At 41.6% G+C, this 25208-nt stretch overlaps 1 protein-coding gene and 1 pseudogene across 1 annotated transcript; both read right to left on the bottom strand.

Moving 5' to 3' along the window:
* Nucleotides 1-15905: 15905 nt before the first annotated feature.
* Nucleotides 15906-16685, bottom strand: LOC147893474 (uncharacterized; annotated as a pseudogene).
* Nucleotides 16686-22798: 6113 nt separating this feature from the next.
* On the bottom strand, nucleotides 22799-24914 carry LOC147893473 (putative methyltransferase At1g29790). Its single transcript, XM_087386146.1, has one exon. The coding sequence runs from the start codon at nucleotides 24531-24533 to the stop codon at nucleotides 23133-23135; it is 1401 nt and encodes a 466-aa protein (XP_087242272.1). The 5' UTR covers nucleotides 24534-24914; the 3' UTR covers nucleotides 22799-23132.
* Between the last annotated feature and the right edge of the window lie 294 nt (nucleotides 24915-25208).

The following is a 25208-nucleotide window of genomic DNA, read 5'->3' as shown; positions in this document are numbered from 1 at the left end:
GCCGAAATAGATCTTCATTTCACAGCTGAAGTATGCTGGAGAGATACTGAAAGTAAAAGGTAAACTCTGTAAAGCTGAAGTACCAGGTTTTATGATTCCCGGTTCAGAAGGTAAACTCTGTAAACTGAAGAAGGTACTTTACGGGCTGAAACAGGCCCCATGAGCATGATACCAGCAAATTGATGCCTACTTTTTGCAAAACGGGTTCAGGAGGAGCCCATCTGATGCAAATTTGTATATCTTCAGAGGAGGCAGGTGTATGATCGTGGTCCTTTATGTGGATGACCTTGTCAAAACAGGGAACCATGACGAGAAGATCTTGCAGACAAAGCATTTGCTAGGAAGAGAGTTTCAAATGACAGCTGATGCATTTCTGTTTGGGGATTGAAGTTTGGCAAGAGCTAAAACAGATCTTCATTTCACAATTGAAGTATGCTGGAGAGATACTAAAGGCATTTGACATGGCTGAGTGCAAGATAGTTGGTACCGCTATGGAGGTTGACGCGAAGCTCTCAAACGAGGATTCATCACCACTAGTGGATGAAGCGAAGTATAGAAGGCTTGTGGGCAGCTTGATTTACCTGTGCAACACACGGTCGGACATAATTTTTGTGACTGGTTTACTAAGCAGGTTTTCCAATAAGCCTTGGGAGAACCATTGGAGGGCAGGGATGCGGGTGCTGAAATGCATCAAAGGCACACTTGATTATGGCATCACCTATACCAAGGGCAACATCTTGACCGGATTCTGTGAGTCAGATTGGGCAGGAGACGTGGACAGTAGAAGATCAGTGATAGGTTATTGTTTCTCACTTGGACCTAGAGTTGTGTCATGGGTCAGCAAGAAGCAACCCACAGTTGCTCTTTCTTCTATCGAGGCCAGAGTACAAATCTGCATGCTTTGCTTCTTGCGAGGCAGTGTGGTTGAGGAGGATTTTGGGGGACATGGGTGCAATGCAGAACAAGTCTACGTAGTTATCATGTGACAATCAGAGTTGCATGACGATTGCAAAGAACCCCGTGTTCCATGCTCGCACAAAGCACATTGAGATTCAATATCACTTTGTATGCGAGCTCATCATGGATGGAGAGGTCGACATGGTGTACTGTCCGACTACATAGAATGCTGCAGACATCTTCACGAAGGCTCTTAGAAGAGACTTGCTAGAGAGGCATCTTCATCGACTTGACATTGGGCCAAAAAAGTAAGTTCACTTGCGGGTGCACATTGAGGGGGGGTGTTAGATATCAATGCTCCACTCTTGTATAACTACGTGGGGACCAGCTAACTCTACTTGTAAGCCCCCCATATGAGGAGGAGGCATTTGAGTAGCTCGGTTATTCGGTAGGTCCTAATTTAGACACCAAGATCGGGGCCATGTGTGGCCTGATGGCTGGACTGCTTCAGATAGAGTTGGCACACCGCCAACTAGGCTACATGCAAGTGCGGGAAGGCATCCCTTGACTGACCGCACTGAGGGTAGATGGAGCATTTCCCGGGGTAGCCCACTCTCGGGTTGCGGGGCTTGTTTGGAGCCTCAGATGATCCCGGATGGCTCTGGGCCGAATGGTAACTGTAGGTTAGTTGCTCTGTTTTGCGCACTGGTTCTATCGTATGGTTGGTGGCCTATTTCAGGACCGATCCCCAGTCGACTGTTTTGGGTGAACTGGGTTAGTCACCCAATTGAGCCTAACCGACTACGATTGGTGGCTATATAAGAGCAAGCCCGTGAAGCCCATTTCATCATTGGCTATAGCAACCCTGATTCCTTAGCATCCAGCCTCCGTCTTCTACTATTTCTAGTACGCCATCGAAGCTTCTTTCACAGGAGTGCACGGTTGGGAGGTAGCCCCATCTATTGTATCAATTCTATAGTAATCAAAATTTTTGATTCTCCATACTATCTTGTTTTCTCTCTTGCGTACGAGATCCTGTTATCTGTTGAGCACAAACGTTGTATTATTTTCTTATAGAGGCTGTGGTAATGCATGGTCTTCGAGAACTTGCTTTAATGTTGCAGTTGCATTTATAGTGTTTCCATGGCATTTAAGCTTGTTGGTATTTCCATGAATTGTATGAACCCTTTTTTTTTCACCTCTGCTTAGATGGTCCAGTATGTGCCATGTGATAGTCCAGTTAACCATTGATATCCTCGATTGCAAATGGGTCTCCCATTAACCATGGGTTTCAATCTAGGTTTACAATGTCTTGTGCTCAAATCTTGATCAGTGCCTTGATGAAGAAAGCATGAAAACTCTTGAAGAAGATAGTTATGTCTACTAGGCATTGTCTTACTCTAAATACCAAGGCGTATGGCTGCACAATCATCTTTCCCAACTTTTTTAATGCAAACTCTCTTGCAACAAACTCGCATAAGCATCCTTCCCATATTCTCCTCGGATAACATTACATGTCTCTTTGGTTCTAGAATTGATGCCATGATTCTTCGCCTCTTCAAACTCACATTCTTTTTGTAAATAGTGTCTTGCGTTTTTCAGTTGTAAGACCATCAAACCTCAAATCCATTTCCCTTGAATCTTCATCTCTATAATCAAATGCTGTGTGGGCTTGAGAATTATTTAATGCCTTATAATATCTTGGAAATGGCAATCTGGTGGACATGTTCATTGATGTCAATTTGTTGCCAATGCCTCTTGAATTTTGTGGTTGAACTCTTTCTCCTTCGTAACTCAAGATTCTCCCATCTATATTCTCTAGCATGCTAGCAACAATATTACGAACAACATGACAAGTCTTAGATTCTCTGCCCCCTTTGCCCTGCATTCGAGTGGTAACATCATGATCATTGTCACTAATATCATCAATTCCTGTTATTGCATCACTTATGCCATCAATCTTTGAGTGTATTTTTCTTTGTGGTCCCGTCTTATTATTCTCAACACAAGACAAGTCTTTTATATCAGTAAGCATGTTTGAGTCATTTGCAACACAAGACAAGTCTTCTATACTAGTGAGCTTGTTCGAGTCACTTGCAACACAAGACAAGTCTTCTATACCACTGAGCCTCTTCGAGTCACTTGCAATATAGGACAAGTCTTCTATACCAGTGAGCCTATTCGAGTCACTTGCAACACAAGACAATTCTATACCAGTGAGTATATTTGAGTCACTTGCAACACAAGAAAGCTTTTTTGCATCAACATCTGTTACTATAATGTCCTCAATACCTGTGAGCATGCCCCTATGATACTCTTGATCACTACTATAGCTTCTTATAAATTTGGATCCCATTTGTGTTATAGTCCTTTTCTTCTGATAATATTCCCTTATGTCTTCCATGACATTGAAAGAAACTGTATTGGGAATACTTGATTTCAAGAAAGCTAACCCCCATTTACAAGTACTATGAACTTGTAGATGAGACGTAGTATTATGGACGTTTAGATGTGAAGTACTATCCATTGCATTTTGAATGACACCTGCACTAGTTAACTTAATTATCTCTAATATACAGAGAAAACTCTGAGCATAGCCCTTAAAGTTGCCAATTGCTAAAACTTCTTCGGAGCAAGATAACATCTCTACTTTTTCTCCCTCAAAATAAGTTTTCTTGATATCTTGAAAGTATGTCTTTGGAATAATTTCGTCTTGGTCCCAGAGTGTTCTGTGTGTTTGCATATCAAATATGTCACATTGTAAGAGATCTCCCAATGTTTCAAAGTCTCCATGTGGATATTTTAAATGCACTTCAGGATTTACAACGTTGGTGATCATCACTACACATCATCTCTCACCACAACGTTGAAAATAACATACATTCATAGGATCAAGACTATGAATTCGTCCAAAAGCCACCACTTCATTCTTCTTGTATAACACATCCATACCCTCTATTAGGGTGAATACCTGTTTTATGTACAAAAATAGATTAGCAACTCAAAAAAAGACACAATAAATAATCATTGAGCTTATTATTACTTAATAACTTTTATATTAAAACTAGCAGAGAAGGCATTAAACCTGAACCCTACATCATAAACTTTAAACAATTAATACCAAAACATCTTAACCACCGTAAATCCTAAACTTTAAACATTTAATTCCGAAACCCTAAACTCCTAAACACTAGTTCCTAAACCCTAAACCCAAAACTCGAAATCCTAAACCCTAAATCCTAAATCCTAAACCCTAAACCCTAAATCCTAAACCCTAACCCTAAAATACAACCAAAATTTAATGAATTTTTTTGATTTGTGCAATAGGTTGGATATATCCCCCAACAGGTTGGGGTGATATATCCAACCTGTTGCACAAATCAATAAAATTACAAAAATCAAGAATTTTCTTAATTTGTGCAATAGATTGGATATACGGTTGGGGGTGCACCCCTAACCTCTTACTTGAGCAACAAGTTGGGGGATATATCCAACCTGTTCCACAAGTTAAGAATTTTCTTGATTTGTGCAATAAGTTGGGGGATATATCCAACTTGTTACACAAATCAAGAAAATTCTTGACTTGTGGAATAGGTTGGGGGGTATATCAACCTGTTGCACAAAAATTAAGAAAATTCTTGACTTGTAGAACAAGTTGTATATATCCCCCAACCTGTTGCTCAAGCAACAGGTTGGGGGTGCACCCCCAATCGTATATCTAATCTATTGCACAAATCAAGAAAATTCTTGATTTGTGTAATTTTTTTGATTTGTGCAACAGGTTGGATATATCCCCCAACCTATTGCTTGAGCAACAGGTTGGGGGATATATCCAACCTGTCGCACAAATAAAAAAAATTCATTAAACTTTGGTTGTATTTTAGGGTTTAGGATTTAGGATTTAGGGTTAGGGTTTAGGGTTTAGGGTTTAGGATTTAGGACTTAGGATTTAGGATTTAGAGTTTAGGGTTTAGGGTTTAGGATTTATTGTTTAGGAGTTTAGGGTTTATGAATTAAATGTTTAAAGTTTAAGATTTACGGTGCTTAAGATGTTTTGGTATTAATTGTTTAAAGTTTATCCAACCAACCATATATCCAATCTGTTGCACAAATCAAGAAAATTCTTGATTTGTGCAATTTTCTTGATTTGTACAATAGGTTGGATATATCCAATACTAGGTACGATCCTTTGCAAAGGCTTTACTTTAAGTAATTATAAGTCTACCTAGTTAAAGTATCCTACTTATTAGGGACAAGCACATAGGCTAAAAGCACACCGATTCATATTTTCTTACATTCATGGTGCATGGTGTATCCAAAGAAATGAAGAAGTATGTGATAAGAAATATTCATAAGAAATGTGTATTCCACATCATGGATTCATACCATGGATATCTGGTGGTTGCTAAAGTAGAAAAATGATATGGATTCAATGATATTGTACTATGTAAAGTATTATATATTGTAATAAAGATAAGCAAGTATGCTAAACCTCTTCCAGATTCTATGGTTTTAAATACCTACCTTACAAATACATTATCTAATTCCTCATTCTTCGACTAACAAGTATTATATACATGGAAGAAAAGCATACATGCTAAAAGTACTTGTGTAAATTTTAATATTTCCTTATTTTTTAAATTAATTCAATTCTTTGATTGAATACCTTTTTAAAATTTAAAGGTTATTAGTATATAATGTACATAATTTTAAATGTTATTAATGTATAATATTAATAATTTATATATTTATTTAAATTTATACAATAATTATATTATATTTATATTAGTTTTTAAGTTACTAATGTATATTTTTATTAAAACTAAAATTTAATATCTAGTTAATAGCATGAAGAATATTATTGAGACTTTTCATATTACGAACTACCTTACAAATACATTTAGTAATTCTTCATTGTTTTAAGCATAAGTATTATATAAAGCACATATGCTACAAGACTTCCCATTCAAAAATATTTTTATTGTTATATTTTTTTAATTAATGTATTTATATATATATATATTTATATAATATTTATATTAATTTATAGATTAACAATATATATTTTTAGCAAAATTATATTTTACTATTACTTAATAAAAATTTATTATATTATGGAGCAAAAATATTATAAATGGATTTCTTATATTAATAAAGTGTCATGAGAAGAGTTTTTGGAGAGATTTATGGTTAAATTTTATTTTGAAGTTCTTGCGTACGCAATAGGTAGAGAGGTTTGAGTGGTTTTGATGTTGAGAGAGAAATTTGTAATAGATTTTTCTTTTTTTTTTTTTGAAAAATTATTGCATGCCCGAGAGGAGTTTTTGGAGAGATTTATGGTTAAATTTTATTTTGAAGTTCTTGCGTACGCAATAGGTAGAGAGGTTTAAGTGGTTTTGATGTTGAGAGAGAAATTTGTAATAGATTTTTTTCTAATTTATTTTTTTTGAAAAATTATTACGTGCCAAATAGGCTGAGAGAGTTTGAGGTTGAGAGAAATTTGTGACAATACGTTGTGAGAGTTTAAGGTAAAGAGGAAAATTTGTGGGAAAAAAGATTAAATACAAAAGATGGTTTTTTGAAGTTGTTACGTACGCAACAAGTTTTTGAGAAAAGAATTGGATTTGAAAAAAAATTCAAATTTATAAAAACTTAATTCTTAGAAGTTCTTGCATATGCAATAGGTTGGAAATGAACTCACCTCTTGCAACATTTTAAAAATTTTGAGAATCCTGCAACAGGTTGATGAGAGGAGAGAAGCATGGAGTGTGAAAGAATGAACTTTGAATGAAGAACGTTCTACTTATAGTGAACCTAAAAGAACTAAAAAAAGCTAACTTGACTTAAAAGCTACCCATTTCCTATAAAACTCTACTTCTCCTCATTCTCTCTTACAACTTTCCTGGAGCTCCTCCAGGTACTCCCTCCCTCCCTCCCTTCCCTTCCCCTCTCCTTCCTCCCCTCCTTTCCCCTCTTCTCCCGCTTCCCATCCCCTCTCCTCCCTTCCCACCTCCTCCCGCTTCCCATCCCCTCTCCTCCTCTCTCCCTCCATCCTTCCTCCTTCTGCTTCCCCTCTCCTCCCTTCGCCTCCCCTCCTCTTTTCCCCTGTCCTCTCCCTCCTCCCGCTTGCCCTTCCCTTCCCTTCCCCTCTCCTCCCACTTCCCCCTCCCCTCCCTTCCTCCCTTCCCCTCTCCTCCCGCTTCCCCCTCCCCTCCCCTCCCCTCCCCTCCCCTCCTTTCCTCCCTCCCCTTCCCTCCCTTCCCCTCTCCTCCTTCTTCCCCTCCCCTCCTCTCGCTTCCCCCTTCCCTCCCCTCCTTTCCTCCCTCCCCTCCTTTCCTCCCTCTCCTCCCACTTCCCCTCCCCTCTTCTCTCGCTTCCCCCTCCGAGAGCGGTGATGAGGAGGTGTGGGGAGGGGAGGAGCGGGGGCGGCGGGGCGGGGCGGGGAGGGGAGGCAAGAGGGGAGGGGCGAAAGGGGGGGACGGGGCAGGAGAGGTGAGAGGGGAGGGGAGGGGCGAGAGGGGAGGGGCAGTGGAAGGGCCGGGAAGGGGAGGCAAGAGGGGAGGGCTGGGAAGGGGAGAGGCAGGGAGGGGGGCAATTAACCCCCCCAACCTGTTGCGTGCAGGCCAACCTGTTGCGTGCAGGTTTGGGGGGGGGTTAATCCCCCCCTTCCCTCCTCTCCCCTCCCCTCCCCTCCCCTCCCCTCTCGCCCCTCCCCTCTCCTCTCCCCCCCCGCCCCTCGCGCATCCCCCTCGTCGGGGGCGGGGAGGGGAGGTGAGAGCGACAGGGGGAGGCGCGAGGGGGTGGGGGGTAGCGAGGAGGGGAGGCGAGAGGCAGGGGGGAGGGGTAGGGGGATGCGAGAGGGGGGGAGGGGAGGCGAGGGGAGGGGAGGGGTGGCGGGGAGGCAAGAGGGGGTGGCGGGGAGGGGAGGCGAGAGGGGGGGCGGGGGGAGGGTCGGCGAGAGGGGAGGCGAGAGGGGGCGACGGGGAGGGGAGGTGAGAGGGGGGCAGGGGGGAGGGCAACGAGAGGGGGGGAGGGGGGGCGGCAAGAGGGGAGGCGAGAGGGGCCGGTGGGGAGGGGAGGCGAGAGGGGGGGAGGGGGGGCAACAAGAGGGGAGGTGAGGGGGGGCGGTAGGGAGGGGAGGCGAGGGGGGGGAGGGGGGAGGGGCGGCGAGAGGGGGAGGGGAGAGGGGGGAGGGGGAGGGGAGGCGAGAGGGGAGGGCGAGGGGCGAGGGGAGGAGGCAAGAGGGGGGGAGACCAAAGGCGGGGGGAGGAGGCGAGGGGGGGAGACAAGAGGCGAGGCAAGGGGAGGGGCGGGAGGAGGCGAAAGGGGGGAGACGAGAGGTGAGACAAGAGACGGGGGAGGCGAGAGGGGGGAGGGCGAGAAGGCGAGACAGGGGCGACGAGAGGGGGAGGGGGGAGGGGGAGGGGAGGCGAGAGGGGAGGGCGAGGGGCAGGGAAGGAGGCGAGAGGGGGGGAGACCAGAGGCAAGGGGAGGAGGCGAGGGGGGGAGATGAGAGGCAAGGCGGCGGGGGGAGGGGCAAGAGGAGGCGAGAGGGGGGGAGACGAGAGGCGAGACAAGAGAAGGGGGAGGCGAGAGGGGGGAGGGCAAGAAGGAGGATGGGAGGGGCGGGGAGGAGAGGGGAGAGGAGACGGGAGGGGAGGGGAGAGGCGGGGAGGCGAGAGGAGAGGGAAGGGACAGGCAGATGGGAGAGGAGGGGAGGGGAGGGCGGACACCCCCAACCTATTACGCATGCAATAGGTTGGGAGTTAATCCCCTCCTCTCCTTAAGTGGGGGTCCTTCGGGGCTTTAAAAAACTAAAAAAATAAATTTAATTAATTTAATTTTTAAAAAATAAATAGATAAATAAAATTAAAAAAATTAAGTTAAATTTTAAATATATAAATAAATAATTAAAATAAAATCAATAATTAAAAAAAGAAAAAATTAAATTAATAAATTTAATTTAAAAATTAAAATTAAATAAATAAATAAATTTTTAAAATTTTTTAGAAAAAATAAATTTAAATTTAAATATATAGATATATAAATAAATAAATTAAATAATTTTTTTTAAATCAAATAAATAGAAAAAATAAATTAAATTCTTTTATCTATGTTTATAAAATATTTTGAATTCAATTATTTATTGAAAAAAATATTATATCAAAAAATAGTATCTAGAAATATAAAAAAATATTTTTAAAAATATATTTAAACATTTAAAATTTTAATTAATTTTTAATATTTAAATATTTAATTAGTTTTTTTTTTAAAAGTTTGAAAATCATTGTTATTCTCATTTTTTGTTTTTGATTGCTTTGCAAAAAACTATGGCTTCGAGTTTTGGTTCCAAGGTGTCTTTCAAATATCTTGAACATGCTTGGTATTTTATGGAGTGCAAATCAAAGTATTTTTTGGTGATCACTGTCGAGAATGTGTCAAGCGTGAAATATTCTCCAGAGGCAGTAAGAAATGGTGGCATGGTCTCAACCATCAACATTAAAGAAAATAATTTGATAGAAGTTGTGTGCAAAGGGAAGAATGACGATGTGGTCTACAAGTTACGAGTTACACACAAGCACTTCTTGAAGCCCTTACCAGATTCAATTGAGGGATCCCAAGAATTACTTAGTGCCTTGGAAGCATTAAAGAAAATGTGGAATGCATTTTCAAGTGGTGATGTTGTACTTTCAGCAGCAGTAAGTACGTCATCTATAACATGTAACCCTCAAGTTGTGCCACCAATATCTGTGGCAATAACTACGGTATCTCCGGCAAGAGTAACTACAATATCTACAGCAGTAACTATAGTATCTCCAATTGTACCAACACCATCGACTGTTGCAACTACACGAACAAGGAGTGATTGTGGAGTAGATTCAAGTTCCACAATTATTCCCAAAAAGAGAGAAAAAATAACTCCTACTCCACGTGTAGATCGTTCAAGTGTAGGTTATTTAAAACCAGGCAAAAAATTGGATAGTAATGATCAGGAGGATCCGCAAGAAGAAGATACAAGTCTCGCAGACTTTTCTATAGGTGTGGCAGACTTACATCCTCCAGAGGATGAGGGGTACATTTGGGGATTTTCATAATTCAGTGTGGCCACAATGCTTATTGATCGAGCTTCATTGTTCACAAATTAAAGAAAGCTAGATAAGAGATCTGCACGCAAATTGTATGAAGATATGAGGAAAACAAGAACTCCACTTGCCACTAATATCACTCTTCGTCCTATGTCATTTAAGAGACTTCAAGAAGATGATCCTACATTGCCTGATGTCACATTTCAAAAGCGTGTGGACTTTCTTGATGCTTTTGAGAACTTTAGAAGGAGTGACTTTGTTCGTGGAGAGTCTTTGTACCAAAGCCGATATGGGACTGACATCGAGAAGAGATACATGCTGGCAAAGAATAGATTCTTGGAAAGATGCAAGTTTGAGCCCATTGATGGGCACCACTTTTGTGAAGCTTGTACGATCGCCCTTGATGAGGGAAGAAAAGGAAACTTGCCATAGATTGAGTGGATGAAAAAGTTTCAACGGGTCATTTGTCATGTATGCATATTTAACGATGACTCGAAGTACATTCTAGAATCAAAAAGTCTGAATTCTGCTCCATTTAGGTTGAAAAAAAGCTCTTCTCTTTCTGAGATCCTGATAAAGGCAAGGGAGTTATGGATGGGCTATGAAAAGCCACAAACAGTGAAGGGCAGGAGACCTACATCTGAGTACTTGGCAAAGAGGACTCAGTTCTATAGATGCTTGAAAGGTGTTATAAGCAATATGTAAGGCATACCAAGTAATAAGGTTGAGGCAAAGGATCTGAACACCGCCGTTGCAAGATACAAGGATGTTACTTGCATTGTCTTCTGTGAGGACTCAGTGTTTCAGAGCATGGTGGATGTTTGCCAAGCATATGAAATAGGAAAGATATCCTTTGAGGCACCAGAGCACACTACAACTTAGAGGAAATAAATAATGAAACCGATGTCTATTGTTTGGTGGAGAGCATTAAGGTTTGTTCCAGATGGAATAACAGAAGCAGTATGTAAGAAGATCCTAAGGGGTGACTGTTTCTTTGGAAAGAAGAGCAAGCATAGCAACTTGGATGAAGTGGTCACCCGAATGATTCAAAGTGAGGCTGCTCTCTCGGCACTATTGTTTTTATTGAAATTTGATGATGAGTTAGCTGGCAAGTCAATTAATGTGGATAAGAAGAAAGCACTTAGCCTAGGTCAACTCCTTGATAAGACATGGGCTAGAAAGTGGTTGGCTTCAATGGATGCAGATGCCACACCAACAAAGGATCTAAGAGCTAAAATGCCAAAGATTGTTGAGACAGAATATATGGACATCAAGAAAAAGGCCTTGCAGTCCACTGCCTAAGGTAGAGCAATTGCTAGTTTAGATGATGATTCTCCATTCAGCTTCTCCCATGATATCTTGCTATCAGAGAATGATACAAATTTTGCACACATCAATGGCATTGATACAGAGCATTTCATAACAATGAGCAGTCATGCTTGGGAGAAGCCATGTGTATTTTTCATAGATGAATTGCAAGACCTTGCAGTATCACGGATAGTTGAACTTGTGCGGTTTATCATAGAAGGTCCTATGGTAGAAAAGAAAAGATCAACATTGGTTCTGTTCATGACAGAATCACAAAGGGATGCCTTTATGCAAGTTTGACATCTACATTTGGGTATTTACTTTCAAAAGTATACCATGGTATAGTCCTACGCAATCATATGACTGTCTTGGAAGGCATTGCCATTTAAGTCTTGCAGCCTTTCTTGATGTGCTTCTTATCTAGGGGAGGTGGCAATCTAATCAAAATTCCTTTAAGGACTCTCGAGCTTCATTACTTTGAGGACAATAAGGTTAAACTTGATGCAGCAATGGTGGATTATAGAAAGCCAATGGATCCTGATGTGATACTAGAGATGACAAAGAATTTACTAAATGATGGGTGGGAAGTGGCATTGTATCGAATGGGTTTTGCCACTGAGAAATTGCTACGCCAAGGTAGAAATGTAAATGTCATTGATACCCCCCATCAGATTGAGTTCTTTGATACATATTATAGTTGCACTACCTTCTTTGAAGAGGAAAATGTTAAAGAAGAGGGTAGTGAGGAAAATGTCAAAGACGAGGGTAGTGAGTCTGAGGGTGATGATTCTAGCTCACGTGATGATGAGGATGAAAGCTCTGCATCCGATGACTTATGCCAAGAAGAAATCTGCACAAAGAATAAGGATGATCAATTGTCAACTAGAGTCAAGGAGGTTCCACTCATCATATGGGAAGGCTTGTGGCAGCAAGAAGTAGTAGTACAACACGTCATAGGAAAAGGTAAGGCTAAAGAGGTGGAAGCACTTCCCTTGAAATTAAAAGTGAGGAAGGCACCTTTGATCTTGGGTGAAGGACATGCAAGTGGATCAAGCAAGAAAGCCTTGCCTAAAGAAGGTATGGATGAGGCAAAGCATGATCAGGAGGAGTTACCAGGAGGCATAGATGGTTCTTCAACCATAACCTTACAGACTCCAGAGTAGCCTACTAGTCAGGAACCTAGTAGCCAGGACCCTACTCACCAAGAACTTGGACATGAGACTTTAGAGCAACCTACTAGTTAGGTGCTTGGAACTGAAGAGCAAACTACTGAGAACCTTGCTACTGAGACTCCAGTCTTAGAGCAGCCTATTAGTCAGGACCCTGGTAGTCAAGGGCGCATTGAGGACATTGGTACTATCTTAGAGCAGCCTATTAGGACTCAAGACCCTGGTAGTCAAGGGCCTGGCATTGAGGACATTGGTACTGAGGAACATGATGGCTGATGACTTTGTAATCACAAGTTTTGAACTTCGCAAGTTTTGAACTTCTATGTAAAGCGAATATCTAATAAAAATTTAACTACTTTTTTTATTTCTTTACTCTCATTATTGTGTATAAAGATTGTTTATGAGGTCCATTTTATACTTAATGGTGTATTTTAAACTTTATGTCAATGTATTTTTATAGTTAAGGGTGTTTTTTAACACCAAGTGAGGTGTATATGTACACCACTTACACATAAAAGGATCTATGTACACTACCTTTCTAAGGGGTTTATGTACACCACCTTTCTAAAAGAAATCGTCATAAAGGTGTGTGCACACCACTTATACATAAAGTGTTTATTTACACCACCTTTCTAAGAGAATTGGTCATCTATTGATGTTCTCGGGTGATAGTATCTCAATTCATAAGAAGTTATGAAGATGTTTATGTAGACCACCTCTGTAAGAGATTTGGTTATGCATTGATGTTCTTAGTACTTAATCACCAAATATTTTGTTTGGAGTTGTGAAAATCTAGTTCAAAAAGCAACATTACTAGTATATTCAAAATTTTTGGACTGTTTTTTAGTCCATCTCTCAAATTGGACTATACACAAGTCCAAAAATTTTGAATAGTGTGTTCTTGATCATCTGTTTGAGATTTTTCATCACGATTTGGTGGTGGTGTGGACTTGCAAACATGAGCTGCACCCCCAAACACTTCGCGACGACCTCTATCACTTGTGATTTGAAATTGGAACCTTGATCAGACAAGATTGTCTTCGGGCAAGAATGTCGAGCGATCACTTGTTCTATTAGGAACTTGGCTATAGTATTTGCTGAAATATCTGCAACAGCAGTAGCTTCACACCATTTTGTTAGATATTCCATTAAAAGAATTATGTACTTATTACCTGTCAATGATTGAGGGAAAGGGCCAATAACATCCCAAACTACTAAGTCAGTGATGGGTGACTTCGTGGCTTGGCAAAGCATGCATGTGCGGATGTGGTCTGTGATGAACGTCCTCATTTTACGCCAGTATTATTTGGATCTAAGGACTTGGGTGTGCATGAAAATACTTGGTAAAGTTGGTGCATAATGCTATAGGGACATCTGAGATGAGGGTCACAGCGTGGACTAACATAAAAAAGTAGATTGTTTACTAACTGAAATCTATGTTGGTCTAGGTGTGTGCTAAACTCACATAGATGGGAGATAATTTGAAAGACTGCAGGGTCTTTTTGCTGTACTGTGGCAAAACTAGACAGATCGACTGGCTGGATGTTGTTCTGTATGTAAAAATCAAGCGGTAGTTGGGATTCAGGATGAGCTAGTTGCAACAACAAATCAGCTGGTGGCTGTGTTTGAGCATTCTGGACCAAAGGTGAGCAAGACAATGCATCGGCTATCTCATTGTCTTTTCCTGGTGTGTACTGCAATTCAAACACATACTCTTGAAGGGGCAGTATCCATCTCATCAAACGACCTGAAGGATGCTTCTTCTTGAGTAATGGAATCAAAGGTTGGTGATCTGTCTGCATGACCACCTTCGTACCATGCAGGTAAGGATGCAATTTGGTAGAAGCCTAAACCACGGCCAACAATTCCTTTTCTATAGTTGAATAGTTTCTTTCAACTTGTGTCAATGCTCTACTAATGAAAGAAATCGGTGTCAACTGACCTTAGTCATCTTGTAACAACACGGCTCCTAACCCTTCATTGGATGCATTAGTCCTCAACAAAAAGGGTTGTTGAAAATCAGGATACTTTAGAATGGCAGTGGATGACAACATTTCTTTTAACTTATGGTATGCCTCTTGATATTCCACATTCCAATTGTAACTTTCACCTTTCTTGAGCAACTTTCACAACGGATAAGTGACTATGGCATACTTAGGAAGAAATCTGGTGCTAAAAATGGTCATCCCAAGAAAATGTTGTAACTGCTTTACTCAATGGGGTTCGGGATAATGAGTGATAGCTCGTACGTTCTCGGGATCCATCTGAATCCTAGCTATAGACACAATGAACGCAAGGAATTTAACTTTTGTTGTTGCCCATTTGCATTTCTTTAACTGCAACTTTAAATTGTTGTGTTGCAATCTTTGTAGTACTTCTTCTAAAACTTGTGTGTGTTGCTCCCAAGTTGTTGTATGAATTAAAATGTCATCAATATAAACCACTAACACGTTCTTTTGAATCAGATCATGGAAAATGTTATACACCATCCTTTGGAAAGTGCTAGCAGCATCTGAAAGACCAAATGGCATTACTTCGAACTGGTACAATCCCGTGGGAGTCCAGAATGCTATCTTTTCACATCAGCTGAATGTAATGGTATTTGTCAATATCCAATTGCAAGATCAAATGAAGTGAAATACTTTGAAGAACCCAGTTGGTCCAACAGATCATCTAGATGAGGCATACAATGACAACATTAAGTGGTCTAAAATCAATGCAAAATCGAATTTCTCCATTAGCTTTTTTCATCAAATGTGGTTTGGTTTCCCATGGGCTCGTGGATGGTTTAATGACTTTCTTTTGTAACATCTCTTGTATTGCTTGGTTGATACATTCTCTCTACTTCAGAGAGCGTCTTTAGATGGCCATTTTAATTGTATGCATCTCCATCGTCTTGATATAATGAAAGATTGCTGCTGTTGTTATTGTCGGGAGAGTTGGGTCTGATGTTGTGTGTGGATATTTTTACAACAAATGCTATATCTCCTTTGCTTGTAGTAAGGGTGACACTTCCGAATTTACCTGGCTACACATCATATCAAAAAAAGATCCCCACTGAACCCACGAAATGTGAACATCATTACTAATTGTTAACAGATGGCTTGAGAAATTCAAAGTTGCTTGCTGCCTCTCTAACCAATCACATCCTAAGGTTAAAGGAAATAATTGCTTTGGCAATTGATAGACTGTATGTGTGAAGCCCCTTGTGCTAAACCGAATCGTATCTAGTGTTTCTAAACTGTATAATGTCTGGTGATCCCCAAACAAAACTTGAATGCCTTTGCCTCTATATGTCGGAACCCCTAAACTGCTCACCTAGTCTATACTTATGGAAGAAATGGTACTGCTCGTATCCACGAGAGCTACAATATTCATCTGACCTGTCTTTTGCTAGACGTAGATGATTGAACATGCGGTTGGCTGGCCTCCATCAACCAATCACTCAAGCGTTTCTAGGGAGCTCTATGAGTGAGGCAGCATCTGTCACTTGCACTTGTTGAATCTCTTGCCTAGAAACATCTTTCGGTGATCTATAGTACTTTACCACATGCCCATATCTATTATAGTTAAAACAATGGGGTCGGCCTTTTTCATCTCGATCAGGGAGTCTGCTTTTGAAATCTTTGCTAAACTTGCATGGTTGGAATTGCTTAGCCACATTCTACACATCCATGTCTATCAAAACCATTGTATCTATACTATCGGTTTTTTCTGTCAACGGGTGAGGTGTTGCTATTTGGTTTGCATGTATCATAAGATTCAATCTATTGTGCAATTTGCATGGCTTCAAAGAATGTTTTGGGTCCTTGATCTCTGGTGCATCGAGAAATATCATGCCTCAACTGGGGCCAAAGAAAAAACAACTTCATTTCTTCTGACATTGTTGAATCTGCCTGAAGTAGCAACTCATTTAACTTGACCATGAACTGTGCTACTGGCTCATCCACTTTTTGTTCCAAATCTTTCAATTGTTGTAGGGTTGTTTGTGTGATGTTGGAATGGGCAAAATTTTGCAACAATTGATGGCGCAAACTTGGCCAATGTTGCTGTCCTGTTGTTGTACAAACCACGTAGCAGTAATTCCTTCTAAAGCTGTGCAAAGTCCGAGGGCTTTACCATCATCAGTCCAAAAATGATAGTCAGCTATATTCTCAAAATGATCAATCCACACGATGACATCCTCGGTCGGCAATCCATGGAATGATTTGGGACCGAACGATGATTGGTTTGAACGTTGGAACCCGTGAATTATGAGTAGCAATGAGCATTGCCATCAACGTCTAATTTTGATGCGATTATTGGTTGAGCAAAGCCATCATATGTTCATTCGCCATGTAATCGTGCTGGGCTGAATCGTTTTCTAACATATGATTCTTTGGCGCTGTGAGATGTGGAATGCTCCTCTATTAGCTTCAGTTAACGTCTTCCCTCTCTAGTGCTGTCCTACGCCTAATACCATCTCAGGCGGCATAGGTAGTTACAATCGTATGACACGTGTGTGCCACGTTGACTAGTCCATGTAGGTAGTGCCACATGGATGCCATGTCATCAGGCTTCTCCACTGTGCAGTGCACCTCACAATATATATTCACTTACTAAACTCAAAAATTGGGTTAATTTGCAAACACCACATTCTCATAAATATGGCACTCAAATGTAGCTACAAATTCAATAGTGACGACCTCCACTCAATAATGAGCTCCTATATAGCTCTAAATATGGCCTAATATAGCTACAAATTCATTATGATGACCTACACTCAATAATGATCTAGTAAGCTCCAAAGTTTGGCTCAGTTATGTAGCTCACTCTAAACCTTTCTTGAGCATTTATTAAGGGCTACTATCAAGGATTGTGAAATATTTTATAAGATCATATCCATGGCTTTTGTTATAAAAGACTTCAAGTCCTCAATCTCTAGTTAATAATGCTACTCACTTCCACTTGTGTCAAATCCTCTTGGTAAGTGAAACCCAATCATCACATTTCTTTTCCAAGCATAGTCATTTCATGGATTTTAGAAGAAGAATTGATCTCTCTACATAGATTTTTGAAAAAGTGCCTTCGTGTGCACGAGTTTTGAGATAGATTGAGAAGTCACGGATTTGAAGGCTAAGATTAAGATTAATATTTCAAATTTGAGATTGATATTGAGATTCATATTCTACCTCTAGCTACGATTTGGAGATTGAGATTCTAATTGTGATTGAGATATCAGAGGGGGAGTATGGGGGTGGCTTGACAGTATATATACTTTTTCGTATGAGAGTTTTTTCCTTTATAAAGGAATCACTTTTTCTTTTTCAATTTCAAATTGTGATTTTTTATGAAAACTCGACCACTATAACTAGGCACCTCATAGGGTTTTATGACTCTGCGAGTTTTTAAAGAAACTAATGATGCAAAAAAGTTTACTCCATTATAATTATATCTATTATTACTTTTGAAATCTAGCCAACCCTCTAGATAATAATGTGTATGTTCTCACCAAACAAGGGAGTACTAGGGAGTCAAAAGAGGGTAACCATGCATGCTAGACCACATCATGATAGTACCAGTGAGTCCAAGTTACAAAGTCTTATAGATTGCATTATTTAAATGGCCAATGATATTGGTGAATTATAATCTTCCACCCTCTATGGCAATTAAGAAAGGACATGTTATGTTATCCCTTCTAACTCTAGGGAAACATAAAGTCAAAAACATGAATGTTTATCTGGAGCCTTTGATTGATGAGCTAGAGATACTTTGGAGAGGTATCGAGATGCTTGATTTCAGGCCTCCCTTGTCACGTGACTTCATTTGCAAGGCTGTGTTGATGTGGACGATGTGCATGACTGCCTATGCTATGGCGAGTGTTCAGGTAAGCATTGAACTTTTAATTATGGGTATGCAATTGATGTGGCATTGAGAACCCACCTTGCTTATGCAGTTGCATCTATTTTTTTGGTCTCACTACATCGGGTTACCATTCATGTCCTGTTTATGGTCCTTCGCTAGTTGCTTCATGGCCAGAGGACTTGAAGAAAGTCATCTACGAGAATCACCATCAATTTCTCCCACCTGATCATCCTAGATATGTCACCCCTTGGAATGAAGTCCCTCCATAGTCACTCACTACAAGAGATTGGAAGCAAATTTGGGATCTTTCCATGACAACTCCTCCACATGGCATGAGCTAGTAAGGGTTCATGACCATTGTGTGCTATATTGAAGGGAAATAAAGATTACACGCTAACACCATATTTTGTTTAGATACTCCATCTTTTATCAGCTACCATATTGGTCCCACCTCAAGATCAATCACCTGCTTGATCCCATGCATATCTTCAACAATGGCATCCACCATTTGGGATCATTTGATTGGGACATGAGATTCCTTGACCATAAGGGAGGATCTGTGCACCACAGGGAGGATGCGTGATCACAACTTAGCCACAAGAGAGACCAAATGGGCATGTCTTTTTACCCCATGCACCATGGACATTATCAAAGAAAGAGATGGTGGTGGTGAAGCGGGCTATCACTAGAATTCATACTCCCACTGGATCTCCATGAGGTGTTTGAAGGGGACCTTCACAAAGAGCAAGAAAAGAGGTGTAGAGTAATTATACGGCTTGAAATCTCATGATTGGCACAAATTGTTCCAAGTATGACTTGGCATAATCTCTTTTTCACCTCTTTTTCCTTCCAAATTTGTGAGTCTAGAAGCAACTAATCAACCATGGCTCATGTGTTCAGTTCATACTGCCTACTAGCATTTCTCATTGTGCATCAAAGGACATGAAAGATTTTATTTACAAGATGGGCGAGCTTGTGAGGTACTTCACACTATAGAAAATGTAAAGTGTATCCATGCTTGATGCAAGGTTTGAATATTGCTAATATGGTGCACTTTTTTCTTTCTAGGTATGTGAGAGCTGAAAGGAACTAGATCCCACCATTCTTGAGGATGCTTGAGTTATGTCAGTGGAGGTGGTTTGTTTAGTGGAGGAGACCTTTCCATGTTCTATTCTCACAAGCCAAATACATCTCATAGTGCATTTGGTGGATGATATTGCTATATGTGGCACTGTACATGCACGATGGTTGTTCTTCTTGGAGCGCTTTATGAAGACCTTTAAGGGTTTTGTGAGGCAAAATGAAAGGCCCAAATGTAGCATGGCTGAGGGTTGGTTGGTACAAGAGTCACTTGTATATATTTTTGAGTTTCATGTCAATGTGGATAGCTCTCTCCCACAACTATGGAGAGATGATGAAAACCTAAGGATGACCTCTAGAGTCTATTGTGCCTCAAGGGCAAGGACGGAGCAAAGTAATGGACAGGGAGTTTCTTAATAATCTAAACCTCTATTGCATGCTTAATAGTGATGTGATGAGAAGATCGATGACAAGATATGAGGATGCAAAGGCAAGAAGACAAGGACAAAGAGCCCTCTTTTGTACACACCATGGATCTCATGTGCCATACCCTGAGCATCTAAGAGTACTTCCAAAGGATATTCATGTCGATTGGCTACTTGACAAAATGGAGAGTGTAGAGAGCAACGAGGGGATGCATATTATAATGGAAGAATGAGAGTATGCTAGATAGGGATTTTAAAAGTACGTTTTAAAAATAAAAATATGTACTTTTCGATTAAAGAATGCGGCCTAACACCCTAAATGCCAAAAAATGTGGTTCTTTACACCGACTGCCGACCGGGAGCATACCGTGCAATTTGTAATCTTACTGCATTGGATAATGTCCTGACTACGATGTGGTATTGATCCATACCAAGTAGTATGAACTCCCCTGCATGGTCCCACATCCATACCATCGTGCAATTTTTTTTAGGGCACCATGAGACAATGCACAATAACCTACCTCTACCGCATGGTAGATATCATATCGACACATGTGGCATCTTGGATCGTCCAATTCAGAAGGATATGCAATCTCAAACGTTGGTAGACCGTGCGGTGAAGGAAGGTACCGTGTGGTATAGCAGTGAAATCCTATAAAAGAATCCTGCCCCTGCCACTCCCACCCTGCTAATTTTGCTGCAATGTCTCCTTGACCTTTGGGTGAGTTTCTATAGCCTTTAGTGTTGGTCAGTCGGGCCAGGTGATGACCCGCCTTGGCCGATCGGATTCACCTCACCCTAGCTGACTCTCACTAGGCTCTTAAGAGAGAGAGAGAGAGAGAGAGAGAGAGAGAGAGAGAGAGAGAGAGAGAGAGAGAGAGGAAAGAGAGGGAGGGAGAGTAAAAGAGAGAGAGGAAAATAGAGAGAGGGAGAGTAAAAGAGGGAGAGGGAGATATGCATGTTTGTGTCTCAATCAGGCCAAGAGATGATCCGCTTCAGCCGATCGGGTTCACCTCGCCTTGATTGATGTTTGTAATAGTAAAGATTCCTACTACTTCATGACGGTGATCAATGACTACAGTAGAAGGATATGGATATACTTCCTAAAGACTAAAGATGAGGCTTTTAGTAGGTTCAAGAAATGGCATGTAGTGGTCGAGAAAGAATCGGGGAGGAAGGTGAAGAAATTGAGATTAGATAGAGGTGGAGAGTTCACATCAACTAAATTCGAAAGTTACTGTAAAAGTCACAGGATCAAGAGGCAGAAACCCCCGCCACATACATCACAGCAAAATGGAGTAGCAGAACGCAAGATACGCATCATCTATGAAATGGGCCGGAGTATGATGAAAGGAAAAGATTTACGAAAGACTTTCTAGGCTAAAGCATGTAACACTACAGTTTACATCCTGAATCGTAGCTACACGAAGGCTATGAATGGGATGACTCCACTGTAAGCCTTTTCTGATAAGAAATCTTCAGCTACACATTTCAGAGTTTTTGGATGTGATTGTTTTATGCATGTCCCTGATGCTACTAGGACCAAATGGGAACCGAAGAGCCGGAAGTGTATTTTCTTGGGCTACAGTGAAGAGGCGAAGGGTTACCGCCTCTATAACCCTATTACCAAGAAGGTAATTGTAAGTCGCAATGTGGTGTTCTCAGAACATCTGTATCAATTGGAGGAGGATGCTTCCTTCCCAGACAACCAGGACCAGGATATCCATCCAGTACCGCCACCAATAGTAGACCGACCGAACTCCCCCAACGGTGCTTGGAAGGATTCAAAACAAAGAAGATGAAGAGCCTACAGAACCACAACGGCAACGGCCATTCCCGAAGTGGGTAAAGCAGCTTTTGGATGGCAAAGAACCTCCAGCCATTGAGGAGGAACCATCCGAACACCGCCAGTCCAAGAGATTAGAGGAGCAAAGAAGGGCACACAGTCACATCCAAAAACTCTGAAATGTGCAACTGAAAGTTTCTTACCAGAAAAGGCCTGTAGTGGAGTCATCCCATTCACAGCTTTCGTGTAGGTACGATTCAGAATGTAAACTATAGTGTTACATGCTTCAGCCCAGAAAGTCTTTGGCAAATCTTTTCCTTTCATCATACTCCGTCCCATTTCGCAAATGACGTGCATCTTGCGCTCTGCTACTCCATTTTGCTAAGCTAGATAATGGCTCGCATCTGCTAGTCGGTTCCCCCCACTTCGATCTTCTTATATATCATATCTATCTATGTAGAATATGGTCCTCTCACCGTGAGCTTAACAATCACCAAACATATCTTTTCCATAGGAATGTTTCATATCTAAGAATGCTTCTTTCTTACATTCTTTATGACTTGGGTATGCCTTTTGATGTCCTTCATGACTTCATGCAACACATAATAATTTTGCAGTTTTGTTCACCTTGGCTTGACCATTGACTTCACATACGTGGCTTTTTATGATGTGTCCTCTTTGCCATCCGTAGTTTTAGTGAGAGTTAATAGGCTTGGTGGAGGTGCAATTTAGCTCTCTCTCAACCTCTAAAAAATTCCCTTAGAGTTCTCCCTATCTAATTTGCAAACCACTCTAATGCATCTATCATTAAAAGAGGACAAACAAATGAATGCTCTTGTCTCATTGCTTAGCTTGCATTTTGTGTTGCATATCCTATATAATATTTATTGGGGGCTCAATGTACTATAGTTAAAACACATAAAGAAGCAAGATTCACATAAACTATAGCATTTTAAAATATTAAAATACTTGGGGCAAAAGAGAGTATAGATTTGATAAAGCTAGATTCTAGGAACATTTGAAGAATGATAATGAGCATGCATAAAATTGAAAGTGAAGAGATATTCAATGACAATCAAGATGCATAAGAGGAGGGAGGGTGAATGTGAACTAAAAAGGTCAAGAGGTGGAAGTGAATAAGAGGAGAGAAGGGGATTTAAATTTAGCTTTGTTGGGTTTATGTGAAGGATGACATTCTATAGATACATAACAAGAGACTTATATGTAAGAGGGAAACCAACAACTTACATATGTAGAGCTTGTAAAAACCGATTATGTATAACGCATATGAGATATAAGGACGTTAAAAATTTTGTTTGTAGGGATCTAATACATATGCAAAGGGTGTAGCTGAGAGGACTAATCATACTCTGCTCATGAACTAATGAGTCGTGAGGTCTTTAAGGTGATGATCTAATACATAAGGAAAGGGTGTAGCAGGTCTTGAAGCTCATAGTACTGAGGTCTTGAAGCTCATGAACAACAATCATAAAACCCCACGCTCTTCTAATAGAGATTAAGAGAGATGTGGAGTTCTTCATGGAATGGGTTTTTCAAGGAGAGCAGAGAGGTACATTTCTTGGAGGCGAGGGGCTCTGTCGAGCTTGGGGCCGATTTTCCACTTGAGCTTGGTGTAGGCGAGCTTCTCGATGAGAGGGACGAAGGTCGTCTGCAGCTGCTCTTTCAAGCAGAAGAAACGATCCACCCAAAACACTCCTCCCGGCCTTAGCACCCTGTCGATGTCGAATAGTAGAAACTCCAACGTTTCCATCGGTATCCAGTTGCTCATTACGTGCATAGAATGCACCATATCTAACGTATTGTCGAAGAACGGTAGCCTCTGCGCTATCGTCACAAACATCGGTACCACCCCCCTCATCGCTATGAAATTGTTAAATGGCCCGTCCAAATTCAAACTCGTCGTCACTACTGTCACTCCCTCCTCCCTCATCCTCACTGCAAACGTCCCCGTCCCTCCCCCTATGTCTAGCCCGATCCTTATCGTTCCGTTCTTCGCTTTCAGCACCTCCTTTATCGAGAAATCTAGCTCGGTGCCTTGCCCCTCCAGCCACCGGTTCTTTTCCCTCCCTTCCAGCTCGAAACAGTCCAGACAGTCTGCAAATGCTTTGTGGTTCTTGCGGTCGTTCAGACACTCGAAGCTCTTGCACGTGTAGGGCGTCCACAAGATGCTCTTATCCGACGGGACGGTCCACAGGCTCTTGGGAATCGGGTATGGCTCGATGAAACCCGGGGGAGCCTTGGCGAAACACCTCCGGCGAGGAAGGGGCTCGCAACCGTGGATTGTTAGGCGATGCGCCAAACCTGCATCGTCGGGGCATTCGCCCCCTACGGTGTAGTCCATGTACTTCTTCAAATCGTTCTCCTCTCTGATACATGAGTGACCGACAGGAGACACTATGCTGTCGGAGGCCAAGCCCACACTCCATCCCAATGGCAGCTTCTTCGTCGAGATGTAATTCAGCATTTCTTTGATCGGCGTAGCCTCTTCTTTCATCAAACGAGACCAGCTCAACCATGGATCCGTTGGTGGCACGTCTTCTGCTTCCTTGCCTGGCACCCTTGGGGATGAATTGAAAAGCTCCCCGTTCCGCCTCAACTCTTCGAGGAAGATGTTGGCCAGGTCAGAAGAGGCCTTCAATTCGGCTGTCACGTCCTCAAGCTCCTGTTCGGTTCTTTGGAGCTGGGCTTGCGTGCGATTCAGTTCTAACATCAAGCTATGCCCCATTGTGGAGAGGAGAGCCCGCTCCGAGCTGCCGAACTCACCAAGATGACTATTACCATGAGGATGCAAATAGAACACATAAACCGTGAAGAAATTAGAGCCCACGAGAGCCAGGATGAGAAGGATACTTCGCCAAGCGCCAGATCTGAGTCTGGCACTAGACTCGACAGGCTTTTGGGAGTCGTCATGAGCCATGTAGACACGTGAAAGCTTCGAGTGTAGAGATATAAACAATACGAAAGCAAGCTGGCGACGCTCAAAACGAAGCAGTTGTGGCTTCAGCTACCTCGCTGATGAAAGAGGTGGTGCTGGTCGAGAGTCTGGATCTGCTTCTCAAGTTGGAGGTGGTGCAGCTGGTCGAGAGACTGGATGATGAGCAGGTGCTTCGTAAGTTGGCGATTGACGATCGTAACAATGAAAGTTTCCGCAAGCAAAGTGAAAACAGAGGGACGTGGAAGGACAATAGACACAATGAAGGTTTGTGGGACTCAGACATTAAAACTTGAAAGTTTCGCAGGGCAAGGCAGGACATGGAGAGCGTGATCGTTCCAACAATAAAGATCAAAATCATGCCAAGATTCACCCCCCGTACGTGCCTCTCACCCCCTCCCACACACACTTGCAACTCATGGGTTCCTAACTTCCTATCTCATATTCTTTTACCCACTCCCGAGTCCCAAGGGACTTTCACCCAAAACCCATAACCTATGTTCAACGACACTTCAAGTTTCCAAATTTACGTGAGACATCCACTTTTTCATTCATACATCTTTTCATCTATTTCGTGGAAACCCTCTCGAGTGGAAAACTAGAGGCTTTCCCCACATAACACAAAAAGCTTACAAGCTATGTACAATGAAACTTTACGTC

This window comes from Dipteris shenzhenensis, chromosome 15, assembly GCF_047967505.1.
Source record: "Dipteris shenzhenensis isolate YYH24624 ecotype China chromosome 15, Dip_SZ_1.0, whole genome shotgun sequence".
In the NCBI taxonomy this organism is placed as follows: Eukaryota; Viridiplantae; Streptophyta; class Polypodiopsida; order Gleicheniales; family Dipteridaceae; genus Dipteris; species Dipteris shenzhenensis.
This window is presented reverse-complemented; position numbering and strand designations above follow the sequence as displayed.